Genomic DNA, 17,271 nt, shown 5'->3' with positions numbered 1-17,271 from the left:
ATGTGCAATTAAGAATTGACATGAGGCCTAATTAGAAAGTGTTATTTTATTCATATCTTACAAAAGCAAAGCTTCACAACATGAACTACACAAGATAAGAGTTATTTCAGAGTTAACCTTGTCATCTCAAAAACGTTCACTAACATTAAAATTTATTTTACAACTCTAACAGGTTTCATTTTTGCATAAAATCTGCTCTTTACACTGAAATACATATTATTAACAAAGTAGGTACTTAGAAGCACATACACAGAGATTGCTCAATGAAAAATGCTTTAGCAGGAGTGAGATTTCCTGCAGCAGAACATCCATTTGCTGTAGATTTTCAAAGAAGCTTAAAATTAGTAGAAAACTTGCCAGTGAAGACTTCTAAATTACATTCCCTTCGTCAAAAAGAAACAAAAAGCAAACCCCCAAAACATCCTGGGACAAAAGAAACAGTAACAGATTATTTGGCAGGAAAACACTGCTGGAAAGTGTCTCCCAGCACTGGGTTTTATATTAAAATGCCAATCAACATTTAATGTCTAAATCCTCTTCATCTAAACATGTGTCTGTGAAAAAACAACTATTTTCCTATTGCCTCCTTTCAAATATTCAAATGTTCATTGGAATATTCAGTAAATGTGTATTAAGAGTGCTATAAATGCTGTATGTTAGAAGTGTCCACAAAGCTACAAAATAAGCCATGACAATAAAAACAAAACCCCCATAAAGTTCATGTTTTGCAACAACTTAGAAGAACCAAGTTATGGGAAAATTCTATCTGCTTCCCAAACCTCCATTAATAACAGTCAAAATGCTAATCACTCATTATAATATAATGATTTGGGTTTAAAAAAAAAAAAAAAAAGTAAGTGCAATGTAGCACATAGAGGACTCAATATGAAAAATTCTTTTAATAAGGATTCAGTCCCAGAATCCTGGACAAGTCTCCCTCACTGACTGTGGGTAAGGCCCGCTTGTGCAAGGGATCACACTCGGAAAGAATTTGCCAGTACCAACTCTGGTCTTTAAATTACAGTCAGTAGAATGTATAAATTCTGAAAAATAGGAAAACACACCTTCCAAAGCTCCTCAGCTGACAGAAAGGGACAATTATGTCAGGGCATGGTTAGGCACAACTGAACAGAGTGTGGTCATGGAACAGGAACAATCCCAGTCCTGGGAAGGACACAGGGATCCACCCCAGTGATCTGGTGCAGAGCCAAGGGATGAGCACCAAAGCTGCTGCTGCTGCTGCCCCAGCACCCACCTGCAATGAGGAGTTTGCCCAAGGAAACAGGGGAAAGAGGTTTTTTTCATTTCTCACACGTTCCCAGTTGTCCCACCTAATCTTTGCCTTAGTTCCTCAAGAGCAGAACCAAAGGCATCCAAGCAGCAGCAGGAAAATCCTTCCAAAAAAAGACCTGCAAGGCTTGGGGACAGATTTTTTTTCATACTGAGTTTTGTTATTAAGAACATACATTCCCCACAATAGGATCTCCTCCTAAACAAGGGTCCCTTTCCCATGAGATCCTGCAGGCTCCCTCTTGCTCCCAACTCCTCCGCTAGTGACCTATCCTTAGTTTTGTTCAAGGCCATCGTGGTTCAGGAGTCATTTCTTTAAAAAGCCTCTACCAATGTCACCACTGCCAACAGAAGCCTGCGTGGGACAGGAACCACATCTGTGCACATGGAAATTACTGTCCCTACGACACCAGGAAGGAAAAAGCCACAAACCAAGGAGAACCTGGCTGCTGTGATCACTCAGCACTGTGAAGGTGCTCCCTGCAGCACCACCATCCCACAAGTGTCCTTGGAAATGCCTGAGCATAGGAATGGGAGATTGCATCATCTATCAAAAAGGCAAGGAAAACCACTTCCGTAAGTTGCTAATTGTAAAGTCTTCAAGAGGAATGTCTCTTATTTGAGACACTATATTTGAGCCAAATATAAATTGCAGACTTGTTCGATGTGTGATCCAAAGAGAGCCACCATTTCTGCCCTCTTTGACTGGAAAAAAACTTGATTCCAAAACCTGTCCAGGAGCAGTAACTTCTAACTGGAATCCAGTTCAATCAGCTTTTACTCCTTAAAATAAAGGATGTTTACACACACAGACTTGCAGTTTTACTTCTAAAATAAATCGGAAAAGTATAAAGCAACAATGAAATATTTTGGAATTACAGAGTGTCACAAGGAAAAATGGAAATTACATTGTCTTACAAATCCAGCAAAACGAATTCTGAACCAGGCCTGAAAACAAAACAATTTTTAGGAGTGACAGTGTTATTGTTCATCTTCAATACACTGGAACCACTTCAGGGGCAGATTTCTGACCTCATTACTACAAGACTGCACAGCCAAGAACCCAGTTCCTCAAGCATAGAAATTCAACAGTAGGTCAGTCAGGTAGACACAAACATGTCTGGTATTCAAATTTCTATTTAATTAAAGTCAAAATTCCTTCTACAGCTAAAATTCTTACACAGGTGGTTTTCCTGCATTGATCTCACCCTGGTCACTGTAAGTTTTTCCATTGGTTTCAGGAAGTTTTAGCTCCCATAACAATACAAATTTGAATAAGTCAAACATTTGCTATTCAGATTCCAACCTCCCACTTGTGGAACATAATTAAAATCCCCTTCCTTTTAACTAAACATGGTTTGCTGATAGGAAAAGGGGAATATATAAGGAAAGCTTTGTCTCGAGTAGGACAAACCAAGGTAAAAGTGCATGTCTAAATATGGGAAAAGTAACAGTTCTTCCTTTATTTTTAAATGTCTCAAATTCTTATCTAGCACATAAAGTTATTATTCATTTTAATTAAATGTTTTATTCAAGTTTATGTTAAAGTGCCTGTCCTTTAGCCTGAGGGCTTCTAAAGATGAGTGTACACTATGAAATAAAATAACTTCAGTTACCATTTGCCATCTACAATTCCTAAAAACAACTTCAGTAGAGTCAGCCACTTTTCCTCTGCATCCTGCATGGAGCCCAGCAAAAAGCCAGAGGTCCTTCCCCTTATTCCCAGCACACCCAAAGGACATCAAATCTGGGAGAGGTGACAAACCAGGCCTCCGAGTCAGCTGAAATTTACAATAAACTGCTTTATACAACTCTCAAAAATACAGGCAACCTCTTAATTGTAGCCTGGCCCAACATAAAACTGAACAAAGGAGTTTTAATTTGTAAACTTCTTGTTTGTTTCTATGAGAACTTCTATCAGCAGGACAGAAGTCCAATTGTGCAAATTTTACATATCTGTACAACTCAGTTTAAGGCAGCTAGAAATCTCACAGAATATATATTAGTTCTACAGGCTCTTCGTTATGTCTCTAAAAATTGCCTCCTCTGAAAAACAATGACATGTAAAATTTTGTAGAGTGTAGGTAAAATAAGGTATCTTACTTTTTTGTTTCTGTAACTCATGAATGACAGGCTTTTAGCTTGTTTTTTTATCCTACCATAGTTTTATTCACAAAAACCTGTTATCTCCTAGTTTTGTGCTAATAGTTAAATTAGTGTTGAAGTCCTAGCATGAAGAGTTTAGACTATACTAAACAAAAACTTATTATTGACCTTCATCAGATTAAAGCAACTTTTACATCAGATTGAATTATATGTGAAAACTGCTTCTTTTTGCTTGAGTAGCCAGGTTTTTAAGGATTTCTCCAAAATCATTAAATGGTTGAGGTTGGAAGGGGCCTTAAAGGAGGGACACTTTCCACTATGTCAGGGTGCTCCAAGCTCTGTCAAACCTGGCCATGGGCACTGCCAGGGATCCAGGGGCAGCCACAGCTTCTCTGGGCACCCTGTGCCACGGCCTGCCCACCCTCCCAGGGAATAATTCCTTCCAAATATCTCATCTAATCCTGCTCTGTGTCACCATGAAGCCATTCCTGTCTCTACATGACGTGTCATGGCATTGACCTTTCATGTTTTATGGATAGTATATCTTGTCTTGCCTAGTAAACCATCTGGGAATTACATCCTATGGCTCAGGACACACGCTCTGCTTCTCCACTTGCAGAATGTTTATTGGGATTAAGTGCAAGCAACTTAAATTTAGCAACCACAGCATGTAAATGCATTCCAACCCTTACAGCACTCTTGGCTTTTTTTGAAAGGCTACATTTGAAACAGCAACTGAATCTCATACGAGATTTCCCTGGCAAGTTTTACAAGAACACAGAAATCAATTTGCCTCCTTTGTGGAATTGATTAACATGAAGATTCCTTATGGGAATGTGCAAGCTTTCCATCAGCAAGTATGAAAAATAGACTGTAATATGTTAAAAAACTAAACAAAAGCATGTTCTCAGTCAATGTTGATTATGTTGGCCTCTGGCAAAGTGGCAAGCGAAGTCGTACTTGTTTTTACACTTACACCCACAAATGTTACACTGGAAAGGGTTTTCAAATCCGTGGCAGCCCATGTGGATGGTGTAAAGGATATTGTCCGCGAAGTACATGTCACAGTGTGGGCAGTGGTGCAGGAGCTGAGGGTCCTGCACGGGCAGGGTCGGAGCTGGGGTGCTGGGCTGGCTGTTGCTGATGCTGGGCGTGCTGGTGTGGGCACTGCGGTCACTGCTGGGCCCTGCCACGGGACTATAGTTCCTCTGGTTGTGTGTGGGCCGGGAGTCAGGGCTGGTTGGAGAGGAATTCTGAGGGATATTTGCTGACACAGCCGAAACTACTGCAGGTGCAGCAGGCTGCTGTATCATGAAAGGCTTTTCGTCTTGACAGGAAACGACGTCAGGAGAGGCTGGATTTTGGTTTTCAGGTGGCAAGCTGGACAACTGTCCTGCTAACGTGGAGAGCTGGTTCAAAGGATTATCCACCATGAGGTCTTGTGGATCCCTGGGCAAGCCACCGCTCTGAGTCGTTTTTGCCATGCTCTCGTACGCCTCAGTCTGGATATTGGGGATTTCATGGGTGAAGTCATTAAGGTAGTCTGGCTTCTGCACCACCATGGAAGGCGGGCTCAGATTAATTAACGCTCTTCTGCTGTAGCCCAAATTGCTGGTCTTCTTCTGCAGGACCCCCCACATCTTCTTGCTGCTGAGGGAAGACCTGGTGCCCTTGATGGGCACCATCTTGTGCTTGCGGCGGCGGTGGTGGGACAGGTTGCTGCGGTCACTGCAGCGGAAGGAGCACAGCTCACACTTGTAGGGCTTCTCCCCGGTGTGCGAGCGCATGTGGGCCTCCAGGTGACGCTCGTAGGCCGAGGCAAAGGGACACAGGTGGCACCTGTGCGGCTTCTCCCCTGGAAAACCACAACACGTTAGCCCAGAGTGATGCCTGGGGAAGGCTGACCTGGAGCAGTGACTGGACAGAGCTAAGAAATTAAAGCAGGTATTTATCGAAAGGCTGTGGGCCTGACATTTCTGAGACTGAAAGATTTTTAGCCTGCTAGCAGCTGCTAACTTTTTCCCAAGAAAAAATTTCTCAATAAAGTTTCTTCTCGAAACAATCTTGGCAAACAACTCTCCTTTCTCAAAAGTTAAGATTTGGAGCTCTCACCGCCGCGACCCAGGTTCGATTCCCAGACAGAAAACCAACAAAACACCACCTCGAGAAAGACTCTTTTGAGAAAGGAAATATCAGGCCCACAAAAGGCCTTTAAGGGCACACCTTGGGCAGGACAAGAGCCAGGCTAGGGATACACCCAAGGTGGACTTAAAATGGTCACAAAATGGACCTGGTCACAAGATCTCACACTTTTTAAAGTTTTGTTCCATTTGCATATTGGGGTTTAATTGTCCAATTACAGCTTCAGATTATGACGTCACATCTTTCTTGTTTTCTCTCTTCATTTTTTATGCTTTTGGGCATGAAAACCTGGAACTGTCGTCCTTGGTCTCCATCTGGGAAATGATTTGTTTTCTCTGCTCTGTGAAGAGAGCTGACTAACACTTGATAGGAGGCTCAGAACAGCCCTAGGCAGCACAGAATCTGAGAAACATGAAAGCTCAAACTTAAGGCATGAATAGCACCTCAGAGAGCCTGGAAAAGGGTTTGTGTGGAACACAGAGTGGCTCATTGTGAGCTGCTCATCAAACTTCAGTCACAGCCAGACTCGAGCTCAGCTGGGTGTCCTGGGAAAGTGGAGAACACTGGGACAGCTCTGCCTCACCCAAGAGATCATCAGCACATGGAAAAATCCTGAGTGGAATCAGCACAACAACCTGCCTGGGAATGGCAGCAACAAAGCCAAGGACTGAATGCAGAGATGTTTGTGTGGTGCCCTTAACTGGATCCAACCTCTCCCTCACGCAGGGAGTGCACAGGGGAACACAGGAATGTCCCTCCCACCAAAATGTTACTGTTCTTCATGGTAACTCTCTTTAAACATTGAGGGAGGGTATCCTAACATCCCTACTCATACACATCCTGGAACTACCACTTAAATAACCCACACACATAGGCAGCCACTCAAGAACTGAGCTTTGAGAAAGGATCCTGTGGCTAAAGAGTTCTAAGAGAAAACAAAAGCCAGTATTCCCTGGAGAGCTGTGTACCCTTCCAGATGGGAGATGGGATGGTGATCAGGGAGACCATCATCTCCCTTGCACATGCAGAATTTTGCTTTTCTATTAAATGAAATTTAGAGGTACTCACACTAATTTCTTAAAAAATGCTTAGAAAACCTTGTAACATAATAACAGGCTAAATTTATAACAGAGCACTTTATGACTTCTGATTTTCCCTTGATAGACTGATCTAGGAATTATGGATCCAGGTCTGCAATGTCAGAAGTGCCTAAAGGATCTGACGTGTGTTCAGGTGCTGAAATGAAAGATCATCTTCCTATCTAGAGTGTGTGCTCAATTTCTAAATCCATGTCATGTGACTGATGAGCATTCCACAGTTTGGAATCACAGTCTGGGATACCAAATAGATTTCTTTCATTCTCCCTCCATCACTGGCTCTCCAAGAGGGAAGAAATCAATTTTTGTGCTACCTCTAAGTACCTTCTTTGCACCAAGTAAAACCACGATTTCTCCATGAGCATCTCTCTGTACTCATATATTTACACATAAGGATGGGTAAAAATCTGGAGACTTGGCAAAATGGTGTGAGAAGATTGACAAACTCCCTGCACTCACACCGAATTTGCCAATCTGATTTCATTCTAAACTGGTTACACAGAGATAAAAGTTTTGCATCACACATAATACAACACATCATTCCTACTCATTATCAGCATGAAGCCAATCCTGCAGCAGGCTGCACTTAATAATAATAACAATAATGGTTGCATGATCGTGCCTGGGTCACAACTCCTTTGGCAGATGTCCAGGATGCTGTACCTGTTTATTTACACTGCTCTGAGGCTGTGAGTCAGCTGCCACTTCCCTATTTTAATGCTGACTCATCTGAGCCTTCACAGCACAAGGATTCCATCTCCTGGCCCTCTGCCAGCCTTCCAAGCAAAACAACACTCAGGCCTTGGATCTTCTTCCCTTGACTGAAAAAACAAACCAAACCAAACCAGGAAAACCAAACCAAAATAACTCTTTTCTTGTTCTGGAAGACACAAGAGAAGAATTTACCGGGTTTTCAGAATCTGAACCTCAGAAATCTCTGATTTCTGGTTGATTGCCATTTCCTACCCCATTATGCCCTGTTGAAATAAGCCAAGATTGCAGGGCCAGTGCAAGGAGCCCCATGTTCTCCAAAATCCACCCAGGGAACTCCTATGTGGAAGGAATGGATCCCAGCCAAGTGAGAATCTGACGAACTCTACCTCAGGAGGGCTACAATTACATCCCAGTTACAACAGCTGAGCCCCAAAACACCACCTACCCAAGACCACTGAAAAGAGACACTTGGAAGATTTGGGACAGTCCATTCCAGACTGGAAACCTGTAAAAACTTTCATTCTTTGTAGGACACATTTTTTTTTCTGCTCTGCTTAATACCCTGAAGCCTTCTGTATTGGTGTGATACTCTTGACAGACTTCACAAGCACCTGTTTTCTTGTTTTCTCTCATTTGCCATGAAGTTGGAGCTTTCAGAACAGTTTAAGATACTCTAACCTTTATGAGAGTTTTGCTTTTCAGGTTTATGCATCCAGCAGTGGCAAATGCTCCTTAACAAGCCACAGCTGATAATTTTTCAGTCTTCTCTACTGATATCAGTCACTTACTTGATGGTATGTCCTCACATTTGAATATTCTACCAATAACTTTATTCTTATTACTGTGCTTTGTACTCCCACATCTAGAATGTTGTGCAGAACAGGAATATTTTCATGGCTAAACAACAGAGGAAGAAAAGGCCCTATAAATCTCTGTGTAGGAACATGCACATTTGTCACTTTTCTCATGAGCACAGAAAAACTGAAATATTTTTAGGGCCCTTTAATTGGCATTGAAGCTTTCATGCTAAACTTTAGTCCCATATAGTTGCTTATAATAATAAATATCAGTAAGAAATTGCACAGTTTAACCAGGTAATGGCACACCTTTACAAAAATAGACTATAAAAACCCACCAATGCCCAGTTATTGTTAAGAATTCTCACACTGCTTGAATTTGCCAACTCCTGGCATGCAAATTGCAAATCCCAATGTTAAACATCCCCAGGGCTGCCAGGCAAGCAGAGCAGGACCTCCTTCCTATACCTGTGTGGATCCTGATGTGCTCTATGAGCCGTGCTGTCCCTTTGCTGGCGTAGTTGCAGTACCGACACTTCAACTTCCCATCAAAAGTCCTTTCAAACCCATCCACCAACATTCCTGAGTTTTCATCCAGTGAAACTTCAACAGAAGGATGATCCAGTCCATTCTGATCACCTTCTGTGGCAGCTGTGAACAATGCAGCACAGATTTTAATGAGCAATCTGTGGGACACCATCTGTCACGTTGCGAGCAAACGCCAAACAGCTTTTGTGCTCTTTAAATACAGAGAATTATAAAAACCTGCCCTGATTAAAACAAAGGTACATACACATCCTTTGTGACATGAAAATGACTATCAGAAATGCTTCCAGTGGACTGTGAACACTGAAGTCACTCTCAAAAAAAAAAAAATAAAAAAATAAAAAAAAAAAAAAAAATCAAATTTATGGTACTGGAATCAGCTCACCTCCCTGGAGAGTCTCCACTTCCTTGTCACCAGTAACTGATCCAGAAATCATATTGACATGGTGAGTCTGCTGGGTCAGATATTCCTGAAAATCCTTCACAAAATCCAATGGTTCTGCCTTCTTTTCCCCCATATTGACTCTTTCATTCACAACCTCTCGTGCCTAGAAGGGAAAATGTTTTCAGAACACAAGTGTCGTTGAATTTGGCTGCATTCCTAAAAACGAGGTCAGGTTTTGGGTTGGATTTTTTTAAGTGAAGAATTACTTTAATCACACAGCATCAGTCAAAGAACAAATGGACAGCCATAAGAATATTGGGTTTTGAATTTTTAAATCATTAAAGATCACCAAATAAAATGTATGGGGAAATTGCTGTCAGCAACAGATAAATGACATAATAATAAAAGAGTAAATAAAAGTTAAAAATTAAAAAATATGTAGTAATAAAAATCAACCTGCCTTTAAAAAAAAACAGATCATACCTGAATTTTAGTTCCCTGCTAAGTAGCAAACATGCTCCAAAATGTACCCCAACACCTCAGATAAAAAGCACAGCTTCTCCACTTTCCCTAGAAGGAATAAAAAGGAAATGTGAGTCCATTACTCTTCCCAACCCCCATGAGTTACAGAAAGAAACCTGAAAAATATTTCTGTTTGAATGACAGGGCTCTAACATTCTGCTGCTCTAAATTTTAGAGTCTTTTTCAAAGACTGCATCCTCTGCTTCCTGGATGTCACATGAAGGACATTTCTGACTCACTGACTGTTTTCCAATAAACATCTGGCTCCAAAAAAACCCAGATTTGGGTCAGTCAGTTACAGGAACTGCAGTGTTGGGAAACAAGTGAAAGCTGGTGATTAGCAAAGCTGGAAAGAAGCCTTAGACAAAGCACTGTTTCACAGCTCTCCCAAAATTTTACTTTCCTACCTTGAGTTAAAGTCTTAATCTAGCCCATTATTTTGCACTGAAATTATTAAAATATTCCCCAGAAATCAGTAGTCAGGCTTATTTTGTGGAGGGTAAATACCAAATGTCTATAAAGTCTCAATTCACAATGAATTTGGGAAGACAGAGCTTGGGATGCATTTGAAAGGAGAAGAACAAGTCTGTCACATTATTTCTGCAGATTATAACCAGAAATAATTTACAATTCTACCATTTCAGTAAGAATATTCTTTATTTTTAACAGATACTTAAGTGACCAACAGAAACTCCAGTTCAGAGTTCCAGACCAGATTTAAATATCTTCTCCGGTGTATCCAAAGCTACTTACAGATGTTTGTTCAGATGAGGATGTTCTTTCACAAGTTACCTGAGTGTGCTCAACTCCCAGCATTGATTATCACCATGAAGTAAGTTTGGAACACATCTTTATGTGTCTATCCACCTACCCTCTTCCAGGTGTCACCAGCCTCCTGTGGGCTTAAGTTAATTTGTGTTTCATTTGTTGGTGTCTCCTGCAATAAAACAAAGACATAAGGATATAATTGGATATTATATATTAAAGACATCTCTAATACTGAAGAAATGAAAAGAAAAACAGAACAATGTAACACAGGGTCCTGACCAAGCCAACTGCCCATGAATTATAATAAGAAATAACAATTTAAAATTAAACCATTTAAAAACAACATCAAAGGTTTGTGTTATCACAGGAGAATCTGTGTGTGCCTTTGAGTAAGGCACTAAAACTTATTTCACAGAATCACAGAATAGTTTGGATTGGAAGGGACCTTAAGTCCCATCCAGTGCCACTCCCTGCTAGGGGCAGGGACACCTTCCACTGTCCCAGGCTGCTCCAAATCCCAGTGTCCATCCTGGCCTTGGGCACTGCCAGGGATCCAGAGGCAGCCACAGCTTCCCTGGGCACCCTGTGCCAGGGCCTGCCCACCCTCACAGGGAGGAATTTTTTCCTAATATCCCACTTAATTCTGTTCTCTGTCAGTTTAAAGCCATTTCCCCTTGTCCTGTCACTCCAGGCTCTTGTAAATTGTCTTACTCCATGTTTCTTTTGTGTCCTTTCATGTACTGAAAGGCCACAATTAGGTCACCCCAAAGCCTTCTCTACTCCAGGTTGAACAACCTCAATTCTCAGCCTTACTTGATTGCACTGATTGCTTTTAAAAAGCATTTAATTTTGAAAGAAAATGACATAAAATTTCATAAACAGATTAGGGACCAACTACACAAAACTTCCTTTCTCTGCCTCATTGCTTTATCATGAAAACACTCATCCTTTCCTTTACACCAGTGTGGGGAAGTCACCACAATTTAAGCACGACCCCAAAGCTCCCATCTGGATGCTCAATCAAACACTTCTGTGATTTGATGTGGCATTTTTCAGAGCCGCACAGCCAGCAGCTCTCCTCCTCAGGAGAGGATGACGCACACCTGATCCTTGCTGTGGCACTCCTGCAGCCCAGAAAACGCAATTCCAACGATCAGAAACTGAGCAGCCCGGGTCGTGTTTCCTGGGCTGATCACCGCGGGTGTTACCCGAGCTCTGCTGACACGACCACACCTCCTCCAGCTTCACACAGCCAGGAGCAGAGCGCTGGATACTCATTTCCTACCCAGGCACTGATCACTGGTCACAGCACCGAGGTGAGCCAAGTCTGCTGTCAAAGAACGTGCCAGGATGAAATATTCTGCCGGAATAATGCTGCTAGAGAAAGTAGTTCAGAGAGCACACCCAGCAGCTTCACACACAGCCAGAACTAATCTTGCAGTAATTATAAGGTGTGGAGAGTGTGATTGATAACTGGCTAGCTGCAAAAGGTCACGCAGACATGAGAGAGCTTTGCTGAGCACACAGGCACTCTCATGAAAACCAGCAAGGCAGTAAGCTTCTATGTCCTTGAGCACAGCTGCTATACGATAACAAGACATTGTAGCTGAGAGATAAGAGGGAGAAGCATGGTTAAACTAAAACTTACTCAAACAATGTAACCACAAAGGAATGTAGAAAGAGGCGTAGCTGACTTTTAGTCTGAGCACCAATCCTGAGCTTAACTTTTGCAATATGTATGAGCTGATTATAGAAGATATAAATGTGTGTATGCTACCTGAAATAAACGAGATTTGCTGACCATGATAGCATGAGGCTCTTCTCCTGCGGCTCCGGTTAACCCAACATTTGGCGCCCGAACGGGCTTCTCCCCTACCCTCTTTAGAGCTGCATTGGGGTCGGGTCCTTTGGACGGCGGATTTACGCCCGGGGTGGTCACATCGGTGCGCCCTGCCGCTACGCGCTGCCGACGCCTGGGGGTTTGCAACGGTACCGGTAAGTATGGAAAGGCAAGCAGCGTATGATCTCTTTACCGCTTTTCTTAGAAAGCGGGGATTTAAGGGGCTTGACTTAGATAAGGAGCTCCCCCCTCTTTTGAGCCATGCTACATCTTATGGCTCTTTTGCTAACCCCCATACTGTTCATGAATTAGCCGAATGGCGCAGGTATGGGGATAAGCTTTGGGAATTAGTGTTAGATGATGATAAGCCAGCGAAAAAGATGAGCAAGTTGTGGAGAACTGTGCATAATGAATTGCTTATGTGTCAGGCAGAGAAGAAAGCAGTCGATAATGCTCGTGAAATGCACGCTAGGAATAAGGCTTATGGGGATGACCCTTCCGCTCCAAACCCTCCGGTCTTTGCAACCGTTGACCTCCCGTCATCTGACTCTGTAGAGCCGGCCAGTACACCCACCGTTCAGCCCTCGCCACAGCCCTCTGCTCCACTAATGCCTTCACCCCCCACCCCCATGAATGCAGAGGCTAGGAATGCCCCTCCCTGTCCTGTTGCCACGGAGCCGTTCCCCGGAGCCTTATCGGACCTCGCGGAGGCTATGGCACGAGAAAGACGGGAGGTATGGGCAGCACTGGCAAATCAGGGCTGGCGGGAGGGAGATACGGATCTGGCCGCGGCAGCTCAGGAGCAGATGTCGTCCCCCCTCGCCCTCCCAGTTATCTTTCACAATAACCCGCAGGGAGGGCAACGGGCAGAGGTTACTAATTTAGACTGGAAACTTTTGTCACAACTACGATCTACCGTAGCGAGCTATGGGGTCACAAGCGAACCCGCTAAACAAATGTTAGAATTCCTTTTTAATACGAATTTCCTGTTGCCCGCAGATGTTAGAGGTCTTTCTCGTTTAATTTATACCCCACATCAAAGGTTACTGTTTGAAGCCCGATGGAGGGAAGAGGCGGCTGCAAGTGCCGCACTCCCTCGTCCCCAAGGAGACCCCTTACTCGGCATTACCGTTGACGAGCTTATGGGTCAAGGACTGCTTCATAGAGTAGAGGCTCAAGCTACCCTAGGTCCTGATAAATTGAGAGAGGCCATGGCGGTAGCTAAAAGAGCTATGGAGAAAATTAGAGATCCAGGAGGTGTTCCTCTTTATATGGGGATAAAACAGGGGAGAGAGGAGCCTCTTGGCCCCTTTGTGGACAAAATCATTGATGCTTTAAGTAAAGCAGGCATTGCTGAGCACATGCAAGATGCCCTAGTTAAACAATGTATCTTGCAGAATGGGAATGCTAACACTCGTTCCCCTCATAGCTTCAGCCCCTGGGAATTGGAATGTCCAAGATTTGTTAGATAAAGCGGCAGCCATGCCTTCCGGCACTCAGGTATTTGTAGTAGAAGCGCTGCAAAAGATAGGTGAGGGGTTACAACAGCAGGCTCAGGCTTTTAGAGAACAAGCAGTATCAGCTCAGACTCAGGTTTTAGCTGCCCTCGCACCCCTCCAAGCGGCGACAGCGCGTCAAAGCCCCAATACCGGTGGGAGGATGAAGTGTTTTCGCTGCGGAAAGCCGGGACACATCCGCCGCGAATGTAGTGCCACGGGCGTATGGTGCGGCAAGTGCCGATCCAATACCCACAACAGCACCGCTTGCCGATCTGGATCGGGAAACTCCAAGACCAGCGCGAAACTGGGCCGCGCCGGGACACAAATAGTTCCAGCCACACCATCGATGGGCAACTCTTGCCAGCAACCTCCGGCAGCCTCGGATTGGACCTAGCAGCAGCAGTAAAAGTTACCCTATATAACAGCAGTCCACATGTGATTTCTACCGGAATTTTTGGACCTATTCTCATTAATGGACAACCCACAGGAGGACTCATTTTAGGTCGATCGTCTGGGTCTGTTTTGGGCCTACTGGTAGAACCTGGAGTTATCGACGCTGATGCTGAAGGAGAGATTTTTGTTATAGCTCATACACCTTTCCCACCGGTGAACATTCCAAAAGGCCAACGGATCGCCCAGTTCATACCTCTACCGCAATTAACTATGAGCATACCACCACGATCTGATGAGCCGCGCGGAACAAAATGCCTTGGCTCCTCAGGAGGTATCACTCTTCCTGTCATAGACTTATCTACAAGGCCCAAAATGACCATCCAGGCTCCACCGTCCACTTTGCATGAAGCACAAAAACTATTGGGAGACCTCCAATGGCTTAAGCCTGTAGTTGGCATTCCTAACACCCTTCTAGAAGCGTTGCGCCCCCTCTTAAAAGGCACGGACCCCTGTGCTCCGGTTGTACTTTCTGCAGATCAAATCAGTGCCCTTCAAAGTATTTTGTGGTGTGTTGCCAATGGCTTTGTCACCAGATACGATCCATCCCTTTCTGTTTCACTGACTATTTGGAATAACAAAGATCACCTTCTAGGAGCCATTACGCAGAAAAAGAAAACGGGGGAGAGACCAGGAAATATGGAGGACTTGGGGGTCCTGGAATGGATTAGCCCTCCCTTACAACAAAGAAAAACAATTACACAAAAAATTGAAAAACTTGCCTTGCTAATTATGAAAGGCCGATTACGCACAATAGAGCTAAGTGGCAAGGAACCTAGTGTGATACATCTACCTATGGAAAAAGCGTCCCTGGACTGGTTTCTGCTTAACTCCGCAGAATTGGCAGAGGCATTACTACAAGCACCGAGTTTTGTTACAACAGGCCCTCTTAAACCGAAATTATTGCACTGGCTAGGAGAATGACAATTAATTACTAAACCTTTGAGAGAAGACCAACCTATTCCACACGCAATTACAGTTTTTACTGATGCAGGAAAGCGCTCTCGCCGAGCAGCAGCTACTTGGAACAAGGCAGGCCAGTGGCATCATCATGTGATTCCAGCAAGCCCACAGGACAATCTCCAGACGTTAGAACTATTGGCAGTTATATGGGCTTTTCAAACCTTCCAAGAACCTGTTAATGTAGTTTCTGACTCACTTTATGTAGTGGAAGTTGTCTCCAGAATTGAAGACGCAAGTCTCAAAGAAGTTAACAACCCCCGACTGAGTGAACTTTTCATGCAACTTCAGCGCACATTACAGGCTGGTTAAAACATTTGATACAAGTAGTGCTTGTGATTTTGCTTGTAATTGTTGTTTTGCTTTTAGTTTTGCCTTGTGTGTTGCAATGTTTGCAGCGTATGGTATTGTCAATGTTTGATAATTTTAAGATAACAATGATAGCAGTAAAAGAAAACGGGGGAAGTGTGGAGAGTGTGATTGATAACTGGCTAGCTGCAAAAGGTCACGCAGACATGAGAGAGCTTTGCTGAGCACACAGGCACTCTCATGAAAACCAGCAAGGCAGTAAGCTTCTATGTCCTTGAGCACAGCTGCTATACGATAACAAGACATTGTAGCTGAGAGATAAGAGGGAGAAGCATGGTTAAACTAAAACTTACTCAAACAATGTAACCACAAAGGAATGTAGAAAGAGGCGTAGCTGACTTTTAGTCTGAGCACCAATCCTGAGCTTAACTTTTGCAATATGTATGAGCTGATTATAGAAGATATAAATGTGTGTATGCTACCTGAAATAAACGAGATTTGCTGACCATGATAGCATGAGGCTCTTCTCCTGCGGCTCCGGTTAACCCAACAATAAGGTAATAAAATACCTATGAGGGCATGGATGCAGTAAGAGAATAAAATCACTGTGAGCAGATGTATGCATCCCACATTCTTCTAAGGAACCCAGGGGAAAAAAGGGGGGTGTTCTCTCTTCCAGCTTTTTCGTAGCAAATAAATTAAAGCAGGAAGGATTCCCAACTCCATCCAAGCCCTTCCCGGTCCTCCTGAAGGAGATTTGCCCGTGGGAAGGGGGAGTGAAGCACAGCGTCGGTGGCCGCCCGTGACCCGTCACCAACCCCGAACACTCCCGGTGGATCCCGCGCCTCCTCCTCCACCCACCGAGAGAGTGGGAAGGGACACGGCCACGGGAAACCTGCCAGAAACCCGCGTGTCCCGTTCTGGGCTCCGCGGGACGGGAGAGACGGAGCTTCTGGAGAGGATCCAGCGACGGGCAGCGAAGATGCTGAAGGGACTGGAGCATCTCCGTGCCCGGCAAAGGCTCAGGGAGCTGGGGCTGCTCAGCCGGGAGAGGAGCCCCAGTGAGAGGGACCCTCAGCCCTGGGTGTCCCCGGGTGTCCCTGTCTGTCCCTGGGTGTCCCCGGGTGTCCCTGTCTGTCCCTGGGTGTCCCCGGGTGTCCCTGTCTGTCCCTGTCTGTCCCTGGGCGTCCCTGTCTGTCCCAGAGCCCAGGCTCTGCTCCGGGGCCCAGCAACGGCACCAGAGCAACGGGCAGGGACTGATGCACAGCAAGTTCCGCCTGAACATGAAGAACTTTACTGTGAGGGTGACAGCGCTGGAACGGAGCGCCCAGAGAGGGTGTGGAGTCTCCCTCACCGGGGATATCCCAGGACCTGCCCCATGTGTTCTGAGATGGCCCTTCCTGAGCAGGGAGGTGGCACCGGATTGATTCCTCACAACCTCACCCACTCCACGCTTCTGTGACTACAGTGATCCTGCGATATCAGTAATTCTGTGATTTCTGCGTCCCCCGGCTTCAGATCAAAGCAGCGGCCCCGGGGCTGCGCCGCTGACCCAGCCCCGTTGCCGGCGGGGCAGCGCGGCCCTCCTCGAGCGCTGCCCCCCGTCCCCGCCGCCCGGCTCCGTCACGGCACAGGGAGGCCCCAGAAGGAGAAGGAGGGAAGGAAAGGATGAGGGAAAGAGACGGAAGGGGAGGAAAGAAGAGGGAAGGGGAGGACAGGCAGCACTCACCGCCGCCGCCCCGCGCCGCTCCCGCCTCCCGCCGCCGCCATGTTTGTTGTGCCTCCCCCCGGCCCGGCCCGGCCCGGCCCCGCCCACCGCAGTCTCGCGAGACCATCGCGCGCGCCG

General features: G+C 45.0%; 1 protein-coding gene across 4 annotated transcripts; it reads right to left on the bottom strand.

Annotated features, from left to right (window-relative positions):
* Positions 1-28: 28 nt before the first annotated feature.
* IKZF5 (IKAROS family zinc finger 5) lies at positions 29-17,214 on the bottom strand. 4 transcript variants are annotated; one of them, XM_066190773.1, is made up of 6 exons: positions 17,155-17,214; positions 10,471-10,536; positions 9,561-9,647; positions 9,078-9,240; positions 8,615-8,797; positions 29-5,251 (listed from the first exon to the last, which is right to left on the bottom strand). In XM_066190773.1, the coding sequence occupies exons 4-6, from the start codon at positions 9,208-9,210 to the stop codon at positions 4,308-4,310; spliced, it is 1,260 nt and encodes a 419-aa protein (XP_066046870.1). In that variant the 5' UTR covers positions 9,211-9,240; positions 9,561-9,647; positions 10,471-10,536; positions 17,155-17,214; the 3' UTR covers positions 29-4,307. The 4 variants fall into 4 exon arrangements, with proteins under 4 accessions (XP_066046870.1, XP_066046874.1, XP_066046873.1 ...); XM_066190777.1 differs by lacking the exon at positions 17,155-17,214 and adding an exon at positions 11,471-11,754; XM_066190776.1 differs by lacking the exon at positions 17,155-17,214 and adding an exon at positions 11,181-11,308.
* Positions 17,215-17,271: the final 57 nt, after the last annotated feature.

Source organism: Chamaea fasciata, unplaced genomic scaffold, assembly GCF_029207755.1.
Source record: "Chamaea fasciata isolate MVZ Bird 193981 ecotype frontalis unplaced genomic scaffold, bChaFas1.0.hap1 SCAF_9, whole genome shotgun sequence".
Classification (NCBI taxonomy): Eukaryota; Metazoa; Chordata; class Aves; order Passeriformes; family Sylviidae; genus Chamaea; species Chamaea fasciata.
The sequence above is the reverse complement of the archived record's forward strand: the minus strand, read 5'-3'. Positions and strand labels throughout refer to the sequence as shown.

What these genes read in the sequence shown, in the direction of transcription:
- IKZF5 (XM_066190773.1), bottom strand. Translation starts at nt 9,210, where the DNA reads ATGGGGGAAAAGAAGGCAGAACCATTGGATTTTGTGAAGGATTTTCAG. An exon ending in AGTGGAGACTCTCCAGGGAG is followed by an intron (nt 8,798 to 9,077) that starts GTGAGCTGATTC and finishes CATTGTTCACAG; the next exon opens with CTGCCACAGAAGGTGATCAG. An exon ending in GCACATCAGGATCCACACAG is followed by an intron (nt 5,252 to 8,614) that starts GTATAGGAAGGA and finishes GTGGTTTTCCAG; the next exon opens with GGGAGAAGCCGCACAGGTGC.